At 47.6% G+C, this 20,819-nt stretch overlaps 1 protein-coding gene across 4 annotated transcripts in view; it reads right to left on the bottom strand.

The window, feature by feature from the left end:
* LOC129696459 (protein spire homolog 1-like) overlaps nucleotides 1-20,819 on the bottom strand; it is a 163,775-nt gene that overhangs the window by 130,735 nt on the left and 12,221 nt on the right. For all 4 annotated transcript variants that reach the window (XM_055634366.1, XM_055634367.1, XM_055634368.1 and 1 more), the window contains exon 2: nucleotides 15,246-15,280. In XM_055634366.1, coding sequence (XP_055490341.1) covers nucleotides 15,246-15,280 — 35 coding nt within the window. The remainder of the gene's footprint in view (nucleotides 1-15,245; nucleotides 15,281-20,819) is intronic.

Raw genomic sequence — 20,819 nt, 5'->3', positions numbered from 1 at the left:
AGGCAGCTTTTTCTCCGGGCTGCCCCGTCGACCCGTCCTCGTGGCCTACCAGCGGGCGTGGAGCGCCATTTCCTGGCAGGGACCGCCCAGCACCTCGGCTTCGGTGACGGCACAGCACTGGAGCGCTATCGCGGAGCGGAGCGGGCGATGCTTTGCCATGGTCGCCGCGCTAGATCGACGCGCTGGAGCTCCGGCGGAGTGGAGCGGGCGGCGCCGACTCTAACATCGGGAGCCTGGGAGCTCCAAACCGGCGCGGCCTTGTCGGCTTTGGAAGCCGCGGTCCCCAGTTAGGAAGCAGCCGTTCCAGGTGGCCCAGCCGCTGAGAGGACTCTCCCGACGCCAGGGCAAGACCACCCGGTGAGAACGGCCAGGAACATCGGGCCTCCATAGAGGCAATTGCGGTGGCCTCAATAGGCCTGACTTTGGGTGAACTGGGGATGGGGACTGGACATTGTGCCTTCCCCCACAATGGTAACCATTGTGGGGGGATGATTTTTTTTGGCTGTAAGTAACCCTGTTAGTCTTTGTCCAAGATGGCTGTCGGAAGGGAGAGTGGACGCTGGCGCGCTTTAGCTGAGGCTGCTCTCTCTTCACATTGTGTTTTTGATTTTTTTGTCTTTGGATTGAATTCTGTTTTTAATTTGTGTTTTGGTGATGTCTTTATTATTTACTTTATTCCGATTATATGTTTCATTATTCTTGTTAATGTCTGTAAGGTGTCCTTGAGATTTTTGAAAGGCGCCCAAAAATAAAATTTATTATTATTATTATTGTTGCTGTCTGCATAGACCTTGTACATTCTCCTCCTGACCACTTGGGTTTTGTCCGGGTGCTCCTGTTTAGTCTTTCCGCTGACTAGACCGCACGCAACAAAAAAGCTTTTCCCTACACCTGGCAATAAACTAAAGAACAAAACTCCCCTCTCACGTGAAACCTATGGTATTTGATTCCATTCTTCGAAAGGCAGAAGGATAGTCAAGAAAAAAACATTTTTGATTGAAGATTTTCTGGGAAGGGGGGGATGGGGATTAAGTGTGTGTGGGGGGTGGGGTGGGGGGGGGGGGGGGGGGGGAAGGATATGTAAACGACATTCCCTAGAGGTCAAACAACTGCATGTTCAGTCTCCAGGCTTTGTGAATTACTCAAATTAATTCACAGGATAATACCCATCACGAATAATCAGTCAGTCATGAAAAACCTGCCTGCCTGAATACGCAGAGCACGCCATGATGAATTATTGAAACCGCTTATTAAATTCACACCTACAAACACATATGTTTAACGTTTAAATGCACAGATAGAACACTCAGCAGAATAGAGACCTAGCAATCAAATACAAGGTAGTGGATCTGAAACCGTTTTCCCTTCACAAGTATTCTGTCGGGTTTAGCTGTTATCGGTTTTATTGGTTCACATTTTAGGTTTCTCCAGCTTGCGGTTTTTTGTTTCTCGATACAGATTTATCTCGCGGGCTCAGAGGCACAACAACATCCAGGCAGCCTGCCTTAAACTGATGAAGACTCTTTGACATCTCTCCATCCCCCCCCTCCCACCCCAGGGATCACTCTGTCTGAAAGAATCAGCTGACTGACTGATGGAAACCACCGCATATTCACAGCACCAAGTCCCGAGTTCACGGGATCTTTAGAAAACCATCACCAGCGAACGGCAACAGGAGTCGGGGGGCGGGGGGGGGGGGTGGGGGGGGGGTGGTGGTGGGGGTGGTTGGGGGGGGTGGGGGGGGTGGGGGGGGGGGGGGGTGAAGGGGGGGGTGGTGGGGGGTGGTGGGGGTGGTGAGGGGGGTGAGGGGGGGGGGTGGTGGTGGGGGGGGGTGGATGTGAGGGGGGGGGTGGTGGTGAGGGGGGGGGGTGGGGGGTGGTGGTGGAAGGGGGGGGGGGGTGGGGGGGGGGGTGGGGGGGGTGAAGGGGGGGGGGGGGGGGGGGGGGGGGGGGGGGGGGAAAGGGGGGGGGGGGGGGGGGGGGAAGGGAGGGGGGGAGGGGAAGTGGTGGTGAGGGGGGTGAGGGGGGGAGGGGGGGGGTGGTGGGGGTGGTGGTGGGGGGGGTGGGGGGGGTGGTGGGGGGGGTGGTGGTGGTGGTGGTGGTGGTGGTGGTGGTGGTGGGGGGGGGGGGGGTGGTGGGGGGGTGGTGGGGGGGTGGGGGGGGTGGGGGGGTGGGGGGGGGGGGGGTGGTGAGGGTGAGGGGGGTGGTGGGGGTGGTGGGGGGGGTGGTGGTGAGGGGGGGGGGTGGTGGTGGTGAGGGGGGGGTGGTGGTGGTGGGAGGGGGGTGGGGGTGGTGGTGAGGGGGGGGTGAGGGGGGTGAGGGGGGGTGAGGGAGGGGGGGGTGGTGGTGAGGGGGGGGTGGTGGGGGGGGGGTGGTGGTGAGGGGGGGGGGTGGTGGTGAAGGGGGGGGGGGGGGGAGGAGGGGGGGGGGGGGGGGGGAGCGGGGGGGGGGGTGGGTGGAGAGGGGGGGGGGGGGGTGGTGAGGGGGGGGGGTCAGTCCACCTTAACCTACCCGATTTCCCGATGGTCTTCAACTCCCCCTCCCATTCCCAATCTGACCTTGAAAATTCTTACACAAACGGAACAGTACAGCACGGGATCAGGCCCTTCGGCCCAAAAAGCCCGTAGCGAACATGATGCCAAGTTAAACTAATCTCTGCCTACACGTGATCCATATCTCTCCACGTGCCTGTCTGAAAGCCCTCTAAATGCCACTATTGTTTCTGCCCCGGCAGCACCTTCCAAGTACCATGTGTGCTAAAGAACTTGTCCGAAATCTCCTTTAAAGCATGTCACTTTCACCTTAAAGCTAAGTCTTTGAATCTTTGATATTTCTAACCTTGGGACTAGCTTAGATGGGGCATCTTGGCCAGCATGGACGAGTTGGGCCAAAGGATCGGCTCCCGTGCTCTATGGGTCTCTGGCAACTGTCCCCTTCAACTGAATAGCAGTCACTCAGTCCTGCACTTCCCTGTTGCATTTAAGTGGTTGTGATGGGACTTGAAGTCGGGGTCAGCAAGGATGCTTGCCATTGCAAGGGGATGGTATTAATTGAATGGCTCAGTGGGAGAGGCATCAGTAACACAGATCAGTGACTAGCCACCCCTCTGTGCTACAAGGAGCATCTTGGTCGGCATGTACAAGTTGGGCCGAAGGGCGACCTTTTATTTTTACACTAAGGGTGATAAGTATGTGGAACGAGCTGCCAGAGGAGGAGGTTGAGGCGGGCACTATAACAATGTTTAAGAAACATTTAGGCAGGTACATGGATAGAACAGGTTCAGAGAGTATGGGACCAACGCAGGCAAGTGTAGATGAGGCAGGTTTGTCGGTGTGGGCAAGTTGTGTTGAAGGGCCTGTTTCCACGCTGTGCGACTATGACAGTAACTGGTGCACTAGTGACTCTAGGCTTTTACAATTGTTTTGCACTATTATTGGAGGGGTTTTGTTGAACTTTTTTTGCTCGTTTATTGCGTTATCTATTGTGTTTACAGACCAGTTATGCTGCCGCAATTAAGAATTTCATTGCTCCGTTTTGATAGAAATGACAATTAAACTCTTTTGCCTCTTGATTCCTGAAAACATTACTTTACAAATCACTTCTATGACAGTGAACAATCAACTTCATTAAAAAAAGGTGCTATAAATAACAACGGTAGAGTTGCTGCCTTACAGCGGCAGAGACCAGGGTTCGATCCTGACTGCGGGCACAGTTTGTACGGAGTTTGAACGTTCTCGCCCGTGACCACGTGGGTTTTCTCCAGGTGCTCCGGTTTCCTCCCATGCTCCAAAGTCATGTAGGTTAATTGGCCTCTGTAAAATTATCCCAGTGTGCTTGAAACGGCATTTCGTTTGGACCTCAAGGGGTCCAAATGACAATTAAATTGACTATTGACTATTGACTTGATAGAACTGGTGTGCAGGTGATCGCTGGCCAGTGTGGACTCAGTGGGCCAAAGGGTCAATGTATCAGATGTATCTCTAAACTAAACCAAACTAAACACAGGGTGTGCTTTAGCCCAGAGATGGTGAAATGGAAACTTTGGGCCTTGCCTTTGATTATGTTTTTATGGCCTGTTTGCACACTAGCCTGCTGAGAGCCTGCTGACAGTGTCGGGACAGAGGGTGCTCTGTGCACCTTGATCATGTGAACGTCTCACTGATTCAAAACACACACACACACAAAAATCTCATTCAACAAGAAACAACTGGGGTTCAAACAAAAATTTAAGCCGGTTGAAGCGGAGTTCACTGAGAAACCTCTGAAAGGCAAGACTCCGAGAGGGATCGACAAGATGGATGGCGAGAGAACGTGTCCTCAGGCCACTGGGTCTAACATTTATCTCGAGATAAGAGAGCTAACAATAATGGCAGAGAAGAGAATGATACTTTATTCAGACGCTTGGACTATCTTTGATCGGACTTTATCTTGCACTATTATTCACGTTATTCCCTTTATCCTGCATCTGTACACTGTGGATGGCTCGATTGTAATCATGCATAGTCTTTCTGCTGACTGGCTAGCAGGCAACAAAAGCTATTCATAGTACCCCAGTACACGACAATAAACTAAACTAAATTCAAACTAAACTCAGAGGGCTGCAAATCTTTAAAATGCTCTAACCCAGTGGTCTGTGGATGTATCCCAACCATTGACAAAAGTATTTTAAAAAACATTTAGATAGGTACATTGATAGGAACAGGTTTAGAGGCTATAGGCCAAACACAGGTAGGTGGGACTGGTGTAGATAGGGTGTGTTGGTCGGTGTGGGCAAGTTGGGCCAAAATGCTTGTGTCCACGCTGTATCACTCTATGACAAGGTTCAGGGTCAGGATCATCTGGTTTTTGGAAGAGAAGTTAGAATCAAGCAAACCAATCCCCCCACAACCAGCCTCTCGCTCTCCCCCCCAAAATGACTCTATCTACACTTCACACTACCTCAGGAAAGCACCCATCATATCATTGGCTACTCACATGCTGGACATTCACTCATCTCCCCGCTCATCTCCCCCGGAGTGTTCACATAAGGAAGTATTCCCGATCTTCAAATCCACCTCATTGCAGTTCTTGCACTTTTCTTTTTTAAATTTGCACTTTCTCTGCAGCTGTAATACTATATTCTGCCCTCTGCTTTCTTTCTCTTTTTCACTACCTGTCACACTCATGCATGGTTTTGATTGGAACCATTTGTGTTTTTTTTTTTTACCTGGACAACACACAAACCATGTACAAAATCATGAGAGGAATAGATTGGGTTAAGAGGCACAGAGTCTCTTGCCCAGAGTAGGGGAATCACCAACTAGAGGACATAGGTTTAAGGTGAGGGCGGAAAAGAGTTAATAGGAACCCGAGGGGTATCATTTTTACACAAAGGGTGGTGGGTGTATGGAAAGAGCTGCCAGAGGAGGTAGTTGAGGCAGGGAGTATCACAACATTTAAGAAACATTTAGACAGGTACATGGATAGGACAGGTTTAGAGGGATTTGAGCCAAGGGCAGGCAGGTGGGACATAGTGTAGATGGGACATGTTAGCCGGTATGGGCAAGGTGGGCCAAAGGGCTTGTTTCCACACTGTATGACTCTAAAACAACATTTTCTCTGTAGCTTGGTACACACAGCAATAACATGCCAATACCAGAACATTTTATATTATCTGGTTTTGGTTTTTACAGAGAGCAGTTGATATCTGTCACATGCTGTCATTACAGTTAAATACGAGATTTCAAAATGTACAGTGGAATGTGATATGTAAAATTTAAACGAGACTGCTGTAATTTATTAACCAGAGAAAAATACATTTGTCAAGGACGTGAGAGGCACAGAGTCAGACAGCACATAAATAGACCCTTCAGCCTGCGACAGTCATTGTTTTGATCTAATGTATGACAGGGTCGGCACGGTGGCGCAACGGTAGAGCTGCTGCCTTACAGCGCCAGAGGCCCGGGTTCGATCCTGACCTCAGATGCTGTTTGTACAGGGTTTGCACGTTTCCCCCTGTGAAGGAGTGGGCTTTCTCCGGGTGCTCTAGTTTCCATCCACACTCCAAGGACATTCAGCTTTGTAGGTTAATTGACTGGTAAAAATTACAAATAACCCTATATATTGTTAGCGTACGCAGTGATCGCTGGTCAGTGCAAACCCGTTGGGGCGAAGGGCCCGTTTTTGTGCTGTGTCTCTAAAGTCTAAAAGGTTTAGAACAATAAACATAGATAGAAAGAACAATGTCTATTCATGGCCAAGGTTCAAGGGATTTTGGTGCCCCATTTTGAACAGAACATTGAGGCATTCAGCAAAACAGAGTTCTCGTTCAAATGATGCTATTGAACTGAGGCAGGGAGGAGTAAAAGATTCATTTCAAAACCAATGGTGTAGAAACAGGCAGGGTGGCTGCCTGCAGCCCAATGAGTGGTTTCCAACCACACCTCTGGAGACATGTCCCATCTCCTCAAAGGCAATTGCATTCAATTCATTCACAATGGAAATCATGTCAGAAAGTGCACAGGCTACAGAAATAAACCCTGTGATTAGATGCTATTACTCACAGACTATGGTTAAATTATAGGATAAATCAGTCAACATTCAGACTGTAAGACCCAACACCTTTCCTCCCATTTAGTTTACAGAGACTACTCCACCCCTCATTTTAGACGCACCCATCTGACGAGTCCGTTTTATACCATCGGTACAGTCGGCTCCTCTCAGAATTTTGGTTCCTTTCTAACGGGATCCCCTCCTGTTCTGCTAAACTACGGAGAATACACCGTGAAGTCCAAAAATCCCACATAGGTGATGCTGAAGAGAATACTGGCCAAGTTGACACGGCACAAAAGGGTGGTACGGTGGAGCTGCCTTGCAGCGCCAGAGACCCAGGTTCAATCCTATCTATAGGTACTGTCTGTACAGAATTTGAAAGTTCTCCCCGTGACCACGTATGTTTTCTCCCGGTAGCTCCGGTTTCCTCCCACACTTCAAAAACGTGTGGGTTTGTAGGTTATTTGGCTACAGTAAAATTGTAAATTGTCCCTAGTGTGCTAGTATACGGGGCGATCGCTGGTCGGCACGGACACAGTGGGACAAAAGGCCTGTTTCCATGCGGTATCTCTAAACTAAACAAAAAAAAATCTCAGTATTTCTAGTGAAGCCATTGAGTTTAAAGGGAACGGAAATGCAGTCCAACAAGTCTTTGTTTGAGAAGCTGAACCATACAAGCAGTCAAGGCCTAGGCTCTGGGGCCCAGGCCACACACTATGGCCCTCACATCCAGTAGTGTGTGGCTGACCTCACGAGAATGAGCGTCTGTGGATAATGTAGATTCCTAATGAACGAGTCAGATACCGAACCCTCAGGTTTCGAGAGTACCGGGGTTCTTGAGTTTTACAGTAACATTGGGGACTGCCACGGTGGCATCAGCTAAACAAGAAATGCTAATATACCTTCAATACAAACGTGCTAAAGACTGACCTTCAAATGGATGCCTGTGTCAATGTAAACGGGAGCAAAACCAAAGAGGTTGTAAAAGATACCTTAAATAAGTAACCGAGGAAATGTTAACTAACCACGTGGCTTTTAAAAAAAATCATAAAACTGTTAAATAAATTAGCGTTGGAAGTTAAAGCCCGTGATCAAGGTAGCATTTAGTCCCAAGTTGCTCGCTTTGCTCCGTACGGCTTGTGAACATGAACAAGAAATTGTGGAGGGAAAGGCAGACAAAGAACTTGGTTAAAGCGAAGCAAAGACTGAAAGTGTTAAAGTCCAATCCACTGGCCCATATCATATTTGCGCACAATTAAAATTCCACATCCTCTCCAGAATGATCAGTTAGAAATATTCCGCCTACATTAGCATGCATATCACAACAAGTCTCTACGTAGTTGTATAAAAGGTAATTTCAAACAGCCTTGTGATCTTACAAACATCTATCTATACTTCACTCCCACTATTCTGAAGAACCTTGAGGTGCTTTCCAACATTAAAGATGCAACCTTGGTTATGCAAATATGTGAGCTGTGAATTGACTGACGCATTGACTAAAATGAAGCTTTACTTATTAACTTGCACAATAGGCTAGTGGAGCAAACAGTGACTGCAGAGTCAGGCACAAATTAATAACCACATTTATTGTGTTGAAAAATCAGTTACTATAACAATAATGCCACAAGGTCATTTCTATTCAGTGCATTGTCAGGCCCTTCAGCCCAACGGTCCGTGACAATCATCGAAGCCCATATACACAAATCAGATTGTGCATGCAGATACAGCTCCAGAGACCCAGGTTCGATCCTGACTACGGGTGCTGTCTGGACGGAGTTTGCACGTTCTCCCCATGACCTGCGTGGGTTTTCTCAGAGAACTCCGGTTTCCTCCCACACTCCAAAGACGTGCAGGTTTGTACGGTAAAATTGTAAAAAAATTGTCCCTAGTGTGTAGGATAGTGTTAGTGTGCGGGGATCGCTAGTTAGCACAATCGGTGGGCCAAAGGGTCTGTTTCCACGGTGTATCTCTATACTAAACGAAAGCAGAGCAGGTCGGCTGTGGGAGGCCCCCCCCACCACAGGGCATAAGGTTGGATGGGCGAGCAAGGGGCCTTCACGTCCTTGGAAGGCGATGGCTGGAGGCCCTCAGCAGCCTGGGGCTTGCCTGGATCAGGCACCGCTCACAAGACCCAGAGCGTGGACTGGACTATGAATATGGCTCCAAATCATGGCGTCTCTTGCATGCGGTCTCAGTGGTCAATTTCTGAACATTTGCTAATCGGTCTGAAGAAGGGTCTCAACCCGAAACATCACCCATTCCTTCTCTCCAGAGATGCTGCCTGTCCCGCTGAGTTACTCCTGCATTTTGTGTCTACCTTCGGTTAAACCAGCATCTGCAGTTCCTTCCTACACAGTTGCTAGTGTCAAGGATGTGCTGGGCATCGACCCCTCCCTCTGCAACTGGATACTGGACTTTCTAACCAACAGACCCCAGTCTGTGAGGTTAGACAAGCACACCTCTTCAACCCTCACCCTGAACACCGGCGTTCCTCAGGGCTGTGTGCTGAGCCCCCTCCTCTACTCCCTCTTCACCTATGACTGCACACCTGTACATGGTACTAACACCATCATCAAGTATGCAGATGATACAACGGTGATTGGCCTCATCAGCAACAACGATGAGTTGGCCTACAGGGAGGAGGTCCAGCACTTAGCAGCATGGTGCGCTGACAACAACCTGGCCCTTAACTCCAAGAAGACCAAGGAGCTCATTGTAGACTTCAGGAAGTCCAGAGGCGGCACGCACACCCCCATCCACATTAACGGGACGGAGGTGGAACGTGTTTCTAGCTTCAAGTTCCTGGGAGTCAACATCTCCGATGACCTCTCTTGGACCCACAATACCTCTACTCTGATCAAGAAGGCTCATCAGCGTCTCTTCTTCCTGAGGAGACTGAAGAAGGTCCATCTGTCTCCTCAGATCCTGGTGAACTTCTACCGCTGCACCATCGAGAGCATCCTTACCAACTGCATCACAGTATGGTATGGCAACTGCTCTGTCTCCGACCGGAAGGCATTGCAGAGGGTGGTGAAAATTGCCCAACGCATCACCGGTTCCACGCTCCCCTCCATTGAGTCTGTCCAACGCAAGCGCTGTCTGCGGAGGGCGCTCAGCATCGCCAAGGACTGCTCTCACCCCAACCATGGACTGTTTACCCTCCTACCATCCGGGAGGCGCTACAGGTCGCTCCGTTGCCGTACCAGCAGGTCGAGGAACAGCTTCTTTCCGGCGGCTGTCACTCTACTCAACAACGTACCTCGGTGACTGCCAATCACCCCCCCCCCCCCCCAGACACTTATTTTTTTTTAATTCAAATAGTTTGCTATGTCGCTCTTCAAGGGAGATGCTAAATGCATTTCGTTGTCTCTGTACTGTACACTGACAATGACAATTAAAATTGAATCTGAATCTGAATCTGCTCAGGGATGGCAATACTGTACTAGTCTGTATGTAAGAAAATAATTTCACAGTGCGTTTGCACACGTGACAATAAACGCACCATTGAACCATTGGTCACACAGTTTCCAACACTACTGCTTTATTTCATGTAAGAAATGAAAGGAGATTCAATACCTTTCTTAGACCATGTTTGAAGGCCATGACAGGGTACAAGAATTGGATGCCCTGATTGACCTACCCACATAAAAAGTGGTGCTTTTAGAATGGAGGAAGCAATGAGGAAGAGAGTTCATAAATCACAAACCACTGATGCAACAGCATCATAACACCTTTGTCACCCGGGCAAAAGTAACTTATGAGTAACTTTGGCCCACTGAGTGAGTAACTTAATCAGCCACCTGCACACAATATAAATTAGATGTCAAGGTCTTACTCAAGAACAAGTGACAAACAACACAGAACGTTTACTTTATCTTGCGCTAAACATTATTCCCTTTATCATGCATCTGTATACTGTGGGCGGCTCGATTGTAATCATGTATGTATAATCTGAGGAAGGGTCTTGACCCAAAACGTCACCCATTCCTTTTTTGCCAGAGATGCTGCCTGACCCAGAGTTACTGCAGCATTTTGTGTCCAGCTTCAGTGTAAACTAGCATCTGCAGTTACTTCCTACGCATAGAGCCTTTCCTCTGAGTGGATAGCACTCAACAAATGCTTTTCACTGTACCTCGGTGCACGTGCCAATAAACAACACTAAGTAATCTTGGCACACACATGGCAATAATACTATTTACCCAACCTGTTCAATAACACTTCCAAACACCCAATAGTAAAGTTATTCTGAAGGAATATTTGAAGAATACATGTGAAGAACTATGTTGTACACTCATTAACCCAATTATATCATATCTACCATGTTTGTTGACAGTGGCCATTATAAGACATTCACACTCATGCATATTTTAACACTGCAGTGACAAATTATAAGTTACAAAGATAAGAATATATCAGACAGGATGGATCTAGGAAAATGCAGACTTTTACTTGCAAAAAATCGAGTTCATAAAAGGAAAAGACAAGGAATAAATCAAGCTACTTATTTGTGTGGGGGGGTAAATCAAAGTACTGGAGTAACTCAGCGTGTCGGGCAGCATATGTGGAGGGAACAGACAGGCAACGTTTTGCGTCGGGACCCTTCTTCAGTGTGATTGTAGATGGGAGGGGAAGGCTGGAAAAGAGAGAGATGGAGGTGGGACAAAGCCTGGCAAGTGAAGGGGGCTTGGATGGCAGATGGATAGACAAAGACTAGACAAAGGAGACAAAACAATGTAAGATAAGGAGAGGAGGAGTGAAAAGTGAAGCCAGAGGAAGGGATAGAGGTTGAAGGGGGTCAAGGGGAAGGGAAAGAGGGCGGGGGAGGCGTGTGGGGGGAGGGGAGGGGGGAAGAAGATCCATTTAGCTGGGGAAATGGGTGCACAGGAGGAAGGGGAGGGGGGGGGGGTTCTTACCCAAAATTAGTAGTTCCGTGTTAATACCATTGGGTTGTAAACCACCCAAGTGAAGTTTGAGGTTTCCTCCAGCTTGAATGTGACCTTACTCTGGCAATGGAGGTGGCCCAGGACAGAAGGTCAACGTGGGAATGAGAAGGGGAGTTAAATTGGTTAGCAGCCGGGAGATCCTACATGGTCAATGAGTTATAGAAACAAGGACCTGCAGATGCCAGGGGTTATGGGGAGAAGGCAAGAGAATGGGGTTAGAAGGGAGAGATAGATCAGTCATGATTGAATGGCAGGGTAGACTTGATGGACCAAGTGGCCTAATGCTGCTCCGATCACATATGACGTTATGCTGGTTAATGCCAAAGATAGGCACAAAGTGCTGGTTTGACTCAGCGGGTCAGGCAGAATCTCTGGAGAAAAAAAGGATGGGTGAGGTTTCAAGTCAAGACCCTTCGTCAGACTCCCCCGCTCTCCACAGATGGTGCTCAATCTGCTGAACATACCCAGCATTCTCTTTCACTTCAGACGTCCAGCAACTGCTGTGATCTGCATCCCACTGTTCCAGCACGTTATTCACTTCTCTCAACTTAATTTCTTATTGTTTACGCCCCACCAGACCGTTTTTTATCCACCAGCATACATCACCCTCTCTTGAGCAGCACTAGTGCCACCACCCCATCACAAACCTTTCCCTTTGTCCCTCCACTCCTCCAACTCTCTGCAATTTTAACCACACTTGCTTTCTCGCCTTTCCAAATCCCGTTGAAAGTTCCTCACTTCACAGATGCTGACCGATCCAAGTAGTTTAGAAGGGTTGGGGGGAGGGGGGGACCTCATTGAAACTTGCCGAATAGTGAAAGGCCTGGATAGAGTGGATGTGGAGAGGGTGTTTCCTCTAGTGGGAGAGTCCAGGACCAGAGGGCACAGCCTCAGAATACAAGGATGTAACTTTAGAAAGGAGATGAGGATTTTATTTTGTCAGAGGGTGGTGAATCTGCAGAATTCATTGCCACAGATGGCTGAGGAGGCCAAGTAGGTATTTCTAAGACAGATAGATTCTTGATTAGTAAGGGGGTCAGGGTTATGGGGAGAAGGCAGGAGAATGGGGTTGAGAGGGAAAGATATATCAGCCATGATCAAAGGGCAGAGTAGCCTTGATGGGCCGAATGGCCTAATTTTGCTCCACGAACTTATGAAGTATTCAAGGCATTTTCTCGTTCTATTTAAGGTTGATTGGTCTGCAGTGATTGATCTGGGAGATGGGCTGTGGAATCAAGTTGTGTCTCAGCCAGGCGAAAGGAGTGGTGCTCTTTCATGTGTCCTGACAACTATAACAACATTTACTATAACATTTAAAAGGCATTCGGACAGATAAATGGATAGGAAAATTTGAGGGATATGGGTCTAGCATAGGAAGGAGTGATTAGTGGGCAGCACAGTGGTGCAGTGGTAGAGTTGCTGCCTCACAGCGCCAGAGACATGGGTTCAATCCTGCCAAGGGTGTTGTTTGTACATTCTCCACGTGACCGCGTGGTTTTCTCTGGGTGCTCCGGTTTCCTTCCACACTCCAAACACGTGTAGGTCTGTAAACTAATTGACTTTGGTAAAATTATGTTGCCCCAAGTGTGTAGGACAGTGTCAGTATGCGGGGTGATCGCTGGGCGGCGCGGGCTCAGTGGGCTGAAGGGCCTGTTCTCTAAACTCTAGGGTAGATGGGGCATCTTGGTCAGCATAGGCAAGTTGGGCCGAAGGGCCTGTTTTCTTGCCTTATGACTCAATGACTCTAAATAGTGTGCAGAGGGCCTCCCACTGTTCTCTCCAAATAGCAGAGTCAGGGGATATGGGGAGAAGGCAGGAACTGGGTACTGATTGTGGATGATCAGCCATGATCACAGTGAATGGTGGTGTTGGCTCGAAGGGCCGAATGGCCTACTCCAGCACCTATTGTCTATTGTCAAATGACTGAACCTTTGACTGAGTTCGATGATCAGCCAAGATCATATTGAATGGCGGTGCAGGCTCGAAGGGCCGAATGGCCTACTCCTGCACCTAATTTCTATGTTTCTATATTTCTCTCCAATGTCGTGCAGCTTCCTGCAAGTCTCTTGCTTCACAGCAAGTCTGCACACCATTTCCACACTCATGCATCAGCTTTGAATCTATCCCTCTCATAATATTACAACCTTCTATCAGGTCTCCCCTTAGTTTCTAAAGCCCCTGAAAAAACAATGCAAGTCTGTTCAACCTCTCTTTCTAGCAAATATTCCCTAAACTCGGGAATATCCTGGCAAACCACTCCTGCACCCTTTCCAAAGCCTCCTCATCCTCCCTATAATGGGGTGACCAGAACTACACACGTTACTCCAAATGCTCCATTGCGGTACCATTCTATGATTGATGGTACACAGTACTTTGTTTACATGTGTAGGAAGGAACTGCAAATGCTGGCTTACACCAAAGATAGACACAAAATGCTGGAGTAACTCAGCAGGACAGGCAGCATCTCTGGAAGGATGGAGTGGGTGATGTTTCAGGTCGACAATTACATAGTCTGTTGTGCTGCTGCAGGTTGGAATTTCATGGTTGTGTTTCGAGATATATGACAATACAACACTCTCGACTCTTCACCCTCCCAACAGTAGTCAGACAAGCCCCAGGGAGGGGAAATAGGGCATTCTTTCCTCCTAAGATGTGGTACTGCTGACAAGACCACCGTTAATTACCCAAACCCTGGCGGCACCTGAATAGAGGGACTTGCTGGCTGTGTCAGAGTCAACCAGACTGCAGCTTCTCCAGAGACACATGCAGGTCGGAGCAGGGCAGGATGATAAATCGCATGCCCTACAGCAGTGGCAATGAACCAACTGAGGGTTTTTAAAGTAACGTGGTCATTATAACCAAGACTAGCTGCTTTTCCTTTTTAAAAACACATTGACTATTAATCATAGAATTACACAAAGTGCTGGAGTAACAGCAGGTCAGTCAGCATCACTGTAGAAAATTGATAGGGGATGTTTCGGGTTGGGACCCTTCTTCAGACTGAAAGTAGGGGGTGGGGGGTGGGGGGGAAGGTGGAAAAGACCAGAACAAATCAGGGCCGGCAACAGATGACCAATGAAGGGTGGAGCCCACAATGGTCCATTGTTGGCTGGGGAAGAGGCGATAACAAAAGGATATGGGATGCGAGCAGTGGAACTAGCAGGACAACTAGGGTGGGGGAACGGAGAAAGAGGGAATGCAGAAGTTACTTGAAATTAGAGTAATCAATGTTCATACCGCTGTAAGCGGCCCAAGTGAAATACGAGGTTCTGTCCAACAATCTGCATGTGGCCTCACTCTGACAGTGGAGGAGGCCCAGGACTATTAATCAACCATAAATACTACAGCAGCTAAGGCGGGATTTAAATGTGGGTCTACAGATTCATAGCAACGTGGGAGAAAACGGGAGCACCCGGAGAAAACCCACGCGGTTACGGGGAGAGTGTACAAACTCTGTACGGACAGCATCCATAGTCAGGATTGAACCCGGGTCTCTGTAAGGCAGCAACTCTACCGCTGCACCACCATACCGTCCTTGGAAGGAATGTACTGCACCACAGATCCACTGGATTATCAGGACTACCGATGCTAAAGTAGGTGAAGAGACTGCATAATACCAGACAAGGTAATCAGATCAGCCATTGTTAAGAAAAGGCTTCAGCAGCTAACAGTTCAACTCCTGTCCGCTTGCCCTATGGACAACCTGATTGAACTTGGTGAGCAATAATATGCAATGACCAGTGGCCCCTTAAGCATTTCATCAAAAGCTTACCTCTAATTCTGTACATGCCATGGATTCTCCTTTACCTAGAAGACAAAAAGGAAGATTATTTTAAAAATAATATTCAATTATGGAATTTTCTATAAATCCATGTTTCAGTAACACTGGACACAACATAAAAGAATGCTACACAATAAAACTCTACATCCTTGCACATGTACAATGGTATTCCTTATTTATATATTAATCGTACCAATTATTTTGCAATAACCAGTACAATTATTATTCAATGACCAGTACAACCATGATATGTATTCAGATAACAGTTTTATTTAGAATTACAGTCAAGAGGGCGACACGGTGGCGCAGCGGTAGAGTTGCTTCCTTACAGCGCCAGAGACCCGGGTTCACTCCTGACCAAGGGTGCCGTCTGTTTGGAGTTTGTACGTTTCTCCCCGTGACCGCGTGGGTTTCCTCCAGATACTTTGTTTTCGTCACACATTCCAAAGATAGAAACAAGCAGGATTGTATGTTAATTGGCTAAATTGTCCCGTGTGCGGGATAGAACTAGTGTAGGGGTGATCGATGTTCGGCAGAGGGCTCTGTGGGCAGTAGGGCATGTTTCCACGCTGTATCTCTAAACTAAACCAAGAACTTAGCACATGCAGGCCATACTGGACAAGGACAGAGATTTACAGTCAGAGTCAGACAGCATGGAAACAGGCCCTTTGGCCCAACTCATCCTTGCCAACCAAGATGTGTATCCAAACTAGTCCTACCTGCCTGTATTTGGCCCATATCCCTCTAAATCCTTTCTATCCATATACTGTTCCAAATGTCTTTTAAACGTTGCTCCACAGGTTCTTCTGTCATCTTGTTCCATGCACCCACCACCCGCCAAAGTGAAAAGCTATCTCTCAGCCCCCTTTATATTTTTTTTCCACCCTTCACCTTAAATCTACGCCCTCTAGTTTTAGACTCTGTATGTGGGGAAAATGGCTGATCTTTCACCATGTCTATTCAACTCATGATACAAACCTCATTATAACGACTTTTGGTGATAGCATACAGAGTGCCCCCAGAGTAATCAGACATCGCTGTTTCTTTAAGAACATAGGCTGCTGGTTACACTGCGGGAGGTGGTAGATATTGACAAGCAATTGCTTTGACCAACACTTGTGAAATGATACTCAGTTAAACAATGTAACAAACAGCCTTTAGTACTTTTAGCTTGCAGAAACAAATATACATATGTAGCAGTTTAAAAATAACTTTGTATTTGAAAACAACTCGTGTCAGAGTGATCACTGTGTAGTTGCAGCAAATCCCTTACTTGGTCATAGTGTACAACCGGCAATAATGGACCCCCTCCGTGGTCCATTGTAACATGGGCCCCCTCTGAAAGTTCACACCTCAGCCTCCTGTGCTCCAAGGAAAAAGAATTCTAGCCTCTCCTTATAACTCAAAGCCTCTTGTCCTGGTAACATCCTCATGAATCCTTTCTGCATCCTTTACCAGCTGAATGACATCCTTCCGATAGCAGGCAACCAGGACTGCAGGCAATGCTATAAATTATGGTCTCATTAACGTGCAGTTACAACCAGGCCTCAATTCCTGGACTCGGTGCCCTGGCCAATGAAGGTAAGATTTCTTCGCCACCCTGCCTGCCCGTGATGTTGCTTTTAGGGAACTATGTACCTGTACCCCTAGGTCTCTGTTTTACAACGCTTTCCAGAACCACATCACATGTCATAGACCCTTAATAGCACCAAGCAGCACAGTGGCAAAGCTGTAGAGTAATGCCCCTGTTTAAGAAAGAACTGCAGATGCTGGAAAATCGAAGGTACACAAAAAAGCTGGAGAAACTCAGCGGGTGCAGCAGCATCTATGGAGCGAAGGAAAAAGGTCAACGTTTCGGGCAGAAACGCTGCCTTTTTCCTTCGCTCCATAGATGCTGCTGCACCCGCTGAGTTTCTAAAGTAATGCCCCTGTCCCACTTAGGAAACCTGAACGGAAACCTCTGGAGACTTTGCTCCCCACCCAAGCTTTGCGTGCAGTTCCTGGAGATTACCGGAGGTTTTTGACAGTCTCCTGACCTGCTTCCACTACCTGCAACTTCCGGCAACCACCTGCAACCTCCGTGAACCACATGGAAACCTTGGGTGGGGCGCAAAGTCTCCAGAGGTTTCCGTTCAGGTTTCCTAAGTGGGACAGGGGCTTTACTGCCTTACAGTGCCAGAGACCAGGATTCGATCCTGACTATGGGTGCTGTCTGTACGAAGTTTGTGCGTTCTGTCCATGACCACGGGGGTTTTCCCTGTGTGCTCCGGATTCCTCCCACACTCCAAAGACATACAGGTTTGAATGTTAATTGGCTTCGGTATAAATTGTTCCTAGTGTGTGTGTGTAGAATAGTGTTAATCTGCCAGGATCACTGGTCGGTAGGGTTGCCAACTTTCTCATTCCCAAATAAGGGACAAACGGTCAAAATAAGGGACAAATTCCTGACGGCAATTCTTTGACCGACTCGGCCGTGGCTGGGTGAATGATGAGTTGGCCCGGGTGCTGGACTGCACACAAAGCCCAGCCGGCGGGCCAGCTGAGGAGTTTTGGCCCGCGCGACTTCGCTCGCAAAGTCCGGCATCCCATCCATCTCATGAACTGATGATCGGCCATGAGAAGGAGGGGTGGTGGTGTCGGCAGTAAGCGAAGGTCCAAAGGTCGGACAGCATGGCCGGGCTGCCAACCGGCGGGGCCACGGGCGAGGTGCTGCTGTTGCACTCCATGGGCTGCACTACGTCGGGACGGTTGAGGCAGGGTCAGGTGCGACGCTCCGACCCGACAGTCCCCTCGACTTGAATAGTAGCAGACAAGGGCGGTCCCTTATGGGACAAACCAATTTAGCCCAATATACGGGATGTCCCGGCTAATATGGGACAGTTGGCAACCCTACTGGTCGACATGAACTCGGTGGGCCAAAGGGGCTGTTTCCTTGCAGTATCTCTGATCTAAACTAAGTCCACAATGATTATCAAGTATCCATTTGCAATAATCCCACTTATTTCTCCTCACATTTCCATCAACTTCCCAAAGATTCTACCAATCACCTGCACACCAGGGGCAACGTACAGTGGCCAATAAACTTTCCAACGCACACATCTTTGGGATGCAGGAGGAGGAGAACTCACCAGTCACAGGGGGAATGTGCAAACTACACCAACAACACTGGAGATCAGGATTGAACCTGGATCACTGAAGGAGAGGCTACTGTGCTCTTCCAAAAAATATCTTTCATGCTTTGAAAGTTTATTAGTGAGTTAAAAGGTTTTTTTGTAGCAACTATCTGTCTGAACTTTATTATTAATTTGGGATCACTAATCCTTTCTCTACTTCAGATCACAGAAAAGTGGAGGAATGCACCCAGTCGATCACAGATACTGACCTCCCCACCGTCAAAGAGATCTACATGAGACACTGCCTCCAAAATAGCAGCCTGCATCATCAGGGACCCACAGCACCCTGGCCACGCTCTCATTTTCACTCCTGCCATCAGGAAGAAGGTACAGAGGACTGAAAAGCAAGGCCTCCAGGTTCAGGAACAGCTTCTTCCCAACAACTATCACCAGGCTCTTGAACACTACAAACAGACTATGAATTATCCTGGTTGTACTAAGGACTTCAGGCCTTTTGCACTAATATTTGGGTTTATAATTTATTGATTTTTTTTTTTTCTTATGTTATCTATCAGGACTGTGTTTACCTTTGCCTGACTGTGCCGGCTTGTAGAGTTGCTGTCTTACAGTGTTAGAGACCAGAGTTCGATCCTGACTACGGGTGCTGTCTGTGTGGAGTTTGCACATTCTCAATGTGACCGCAAGGGTTTACTCTCGTTTCCTCCTACATTTCAAAGATGTACAGCTTTCTAGGTTCTGTAAACTGTCCCTAGTTGGATAACATAGAACTAGAGTACAGGGTGATCATTGGTCAGCCCGTTCATAGTGGGCCGAAGGGCCTGTTTCCATGCTTTTTTCCTAAAGTAAAACAAGCTGAGAGCAAGTACGAATTTAATTGTTCGAATGCCGATACAGATAACAGTTAAACAGTCTTGACTCTTGATTAATTCAGTTTTAATTCTGCAGTTATCATTGTGGGACTCAGACTTGTGTCTCATTAGATAGACACAGTAGATGGGTTTGAAGAAGGGTCTCGACCTGAAACGTCACCTATTCTTTTTCTCCAGAGATGCAGTCTACCCACTGAGTTATTCCAGCTTTTTGTGTGTATCTGCAGTTCCTTCCTACACATTGCTTCTCATTAGTCCAAACTTATTCATTGGAGCAGATAAATAGTCTTGGGCTGCTGCTGAAACAGTGCGCGAAAACCAAGGAGCGATTCTCTACAGTCGAAGGCCGTCTTACTCAATCATGCCTCCACACTTCAGTGCACAGGTCTTACTAAAGCTGGTCTTTAAAGGTCTATGCAACCAATAATGCTGAATAATTAAACAGTTGGCCCATATGATAATAGGTTTTGAATTATGCACATAATGAAATAAATGCACACAATCTTTCCCAGGGAAGGGGAAATACAAAAACTAGAGTGCATGTGTTTATGCTGAGAGGGGAAAGGTTTATAAGGAACTTATTCACACAGAGAGTGTAGGTATATGGAACAACCTGCCATAGGAAGTAATTGAGGCAGGTACAATAACAACATTTAAAAGACACAATGTAATAAAAAGGAACTGCAGATGCTGGTTTATACCAAAGATAGATACAAAATGTTGGAGTAACTCAACGGTCAGGTAGTATCTCTGGAGAACATGGACAGGTGACGTTTCGAATCGAGACCCTTCTCCAGACTGAAGTCTGACCTATTGAGTTACTCCAGCATTTTGTGCTCAACATTCAAAAGACATTTGGACAGATACATGGATCGGAAAGTTTAAGGGATTTAAGTCAAATGAAGGCAAATTGGACTAACAGTTAGGGCACCTTGGTCAGCATGGATGAGTTAGAAACATAGGAGCTGGAGTAAGTCAAAAGTGCAGCTTCCATGCTGCCTAATTCAATGACTTTGTGGTGCATGTATTGTAAGTCACACCTGTAGAAGCATCTGCACACGGGCACAAAATGAATGGAAGTTATAGTTAATCTAATAAATCAAGGCATCAAATATTGGCAGTATTAAATTACACACAGAATCTTCGAGTCATTCAGCACGGGAAAAGGCCCTTTGGCCCAACTTGCCTTTGCCGACCAAGATGCTCCATCTACACTAGTCCCACCTGCCCACGTTTGACCTCTATCCCTCTAAACCTTTCCTATCCATGTACCTATCCAAATGTCTTTTAAATATTGTTATAGTACCTGCCACAACTACCTCCTCCAGTACCTTGTTCCATATACCTAACACCCTTGGAGCGTAAAAGTTGCCTTTGATGTTCCCATTAAATCTTTCCCATCTCACCTGAAACCTATATCCTCTGGTTCTTGATTCCCCTACTGTGCATTCACCCTAATGCACACCCACACCTCTACTTCCATACAAGCTTAGGAAGTTTGGCATGTTCCCAACAACCTCACCAAATTCTGCAGAAGTGCATCACAGCTTGGTTTGGGAACA

The sequence above is a fragment of the Leucoraja erinacea genome, chromosome 4 (genome assembly GCF_028641065.1).
Source record: "Leucoraja erinacea ecotype New England chromosome 4, Leri_hhj_1, whole genome shotgun sequence".
Lineage (NCBI taxonomy): Eukaryota > Metazoa > Chordata > Chondrichthyes > Rajiformes > Rajidae > Leucoraja > Leucoraja erinaceus.
Note: the sequence above shows the minus strand (reverse complement) of the source record. Positions and strands in the feature narration are given on the sequence as shown.